This window comes from Plecotus auritus (assembly GCF_963455305.1).
Source record: "Plecotus auritus genome assembly, chromosome: X".
NCBI classification, from domain to species: Eukaryota; Metazoa; Chordata; class Mammalia; order Chiroptera; family Vespertilionidae; genus Plecotus; species Plecotus auritus.
In genome coordinates, this window is record NC_137784.1 from 89,388,296 (window position 1) to 89,389,274 (window position 979).

The 979-nt window shown below is 38.7% G+C and overlaps 1 protein-coding gene across 1 annotated transcript; it reads left to right on the top strand.

Annotated features, from left to right (window-relative positions):
• Positions 1-464: 464 nt before the first annotated feature.
• SERTM2 (serine rich and transmembrane domain containing 2) lies at positions 465-737 on the top strand (the record flags this gene model as incomplete). The annotated part of the gene is made up of 1 exon (XM_080653517.1): positions 465-737. The coding sequence occupies one exon, from the start codon at positions 465-467 to the stop codon at positions 735-737; it is 273 nt and encodes a 90-aa protein (XP_080509643.1).
• Positions 738-979: the final 242 nt, after the last annotated feature.

The window sequence follows — 979 nt, forward strand, 5'->3', positions numbered from 1 at the left end:
GATTAAATGCACATAATTAGTGCAGGTATTTAGATGAGTTGAAGATAAAACAGAGCCCTTTCTCCTTCTACCTGAACAGAGCATACGTTTGATTTAATATTCTGAGAGATTCTTGTCTCCATGCCAGTATTATAAAGTAATTTCACAATTTATATTTTAATTGAAGAGTAGGATGGTGAAAATGAAATATTTATTTATATATATTTTAAATGATTAAGAAGTTCCAATAAAACCTATTTGAGAGGGGTGTGCTATGCTGCAGGACAGAGAGGGTGTGCCAATTGCCAAATTATAATGTCACAATTTTCTTGTTTGTGCACTACTGACTTGGCTCTGGTTATGATTGCTTTGTAGGAGACTGTTAGAAAACCTGCAGTATATTCAGAGTCAGTCTAAGTGACTGTGGAATGCCTCAAGGGCAACAGAAATCAAATAGAAACAAGTATCTACTCAAGTCTTGAGTGATGATGGAGGCGCATTTCAAGTACCACGGAACTCTCGCTGGGTGGACCCATTTCCCCACCTCAGCAACAGAGGTTAACACCACTTTAGATAAGTATTCCAACCTGTACATATATGTGGGCTTATTCCTGAGCCTCCTGGCCATTCTCCTCCTCCTGCTCTTCATAATGCTCCTTCGGCTCAAACATGTCATTTCACCCATCAACTCCGAGAGCACAGAAAGTGTTCCTGAATTCACAGATATAGAGATGCAGAGTCAAATCCCCTCTTATTGAAGTCAGGATGAAGAGTTTTAGTGGATCTCAGAAAATCCTTGTATGTTGATGTTAGGGAAACTTAGTTTGTTGCATGTAGCTTCCCATGTAGGGAATCCACAAGGTCTTCATTTAACAAAAAGTTGTGTTTTCTTTGTGTTATTCTTTATCTTGACTGTTTGTGGGATAACTAAGGTTTAATACTTGTTCTTTGCCAGGAATATAAAAAACGGCAGCTGGTGGGAGGGCAGGTTTCTATAGTA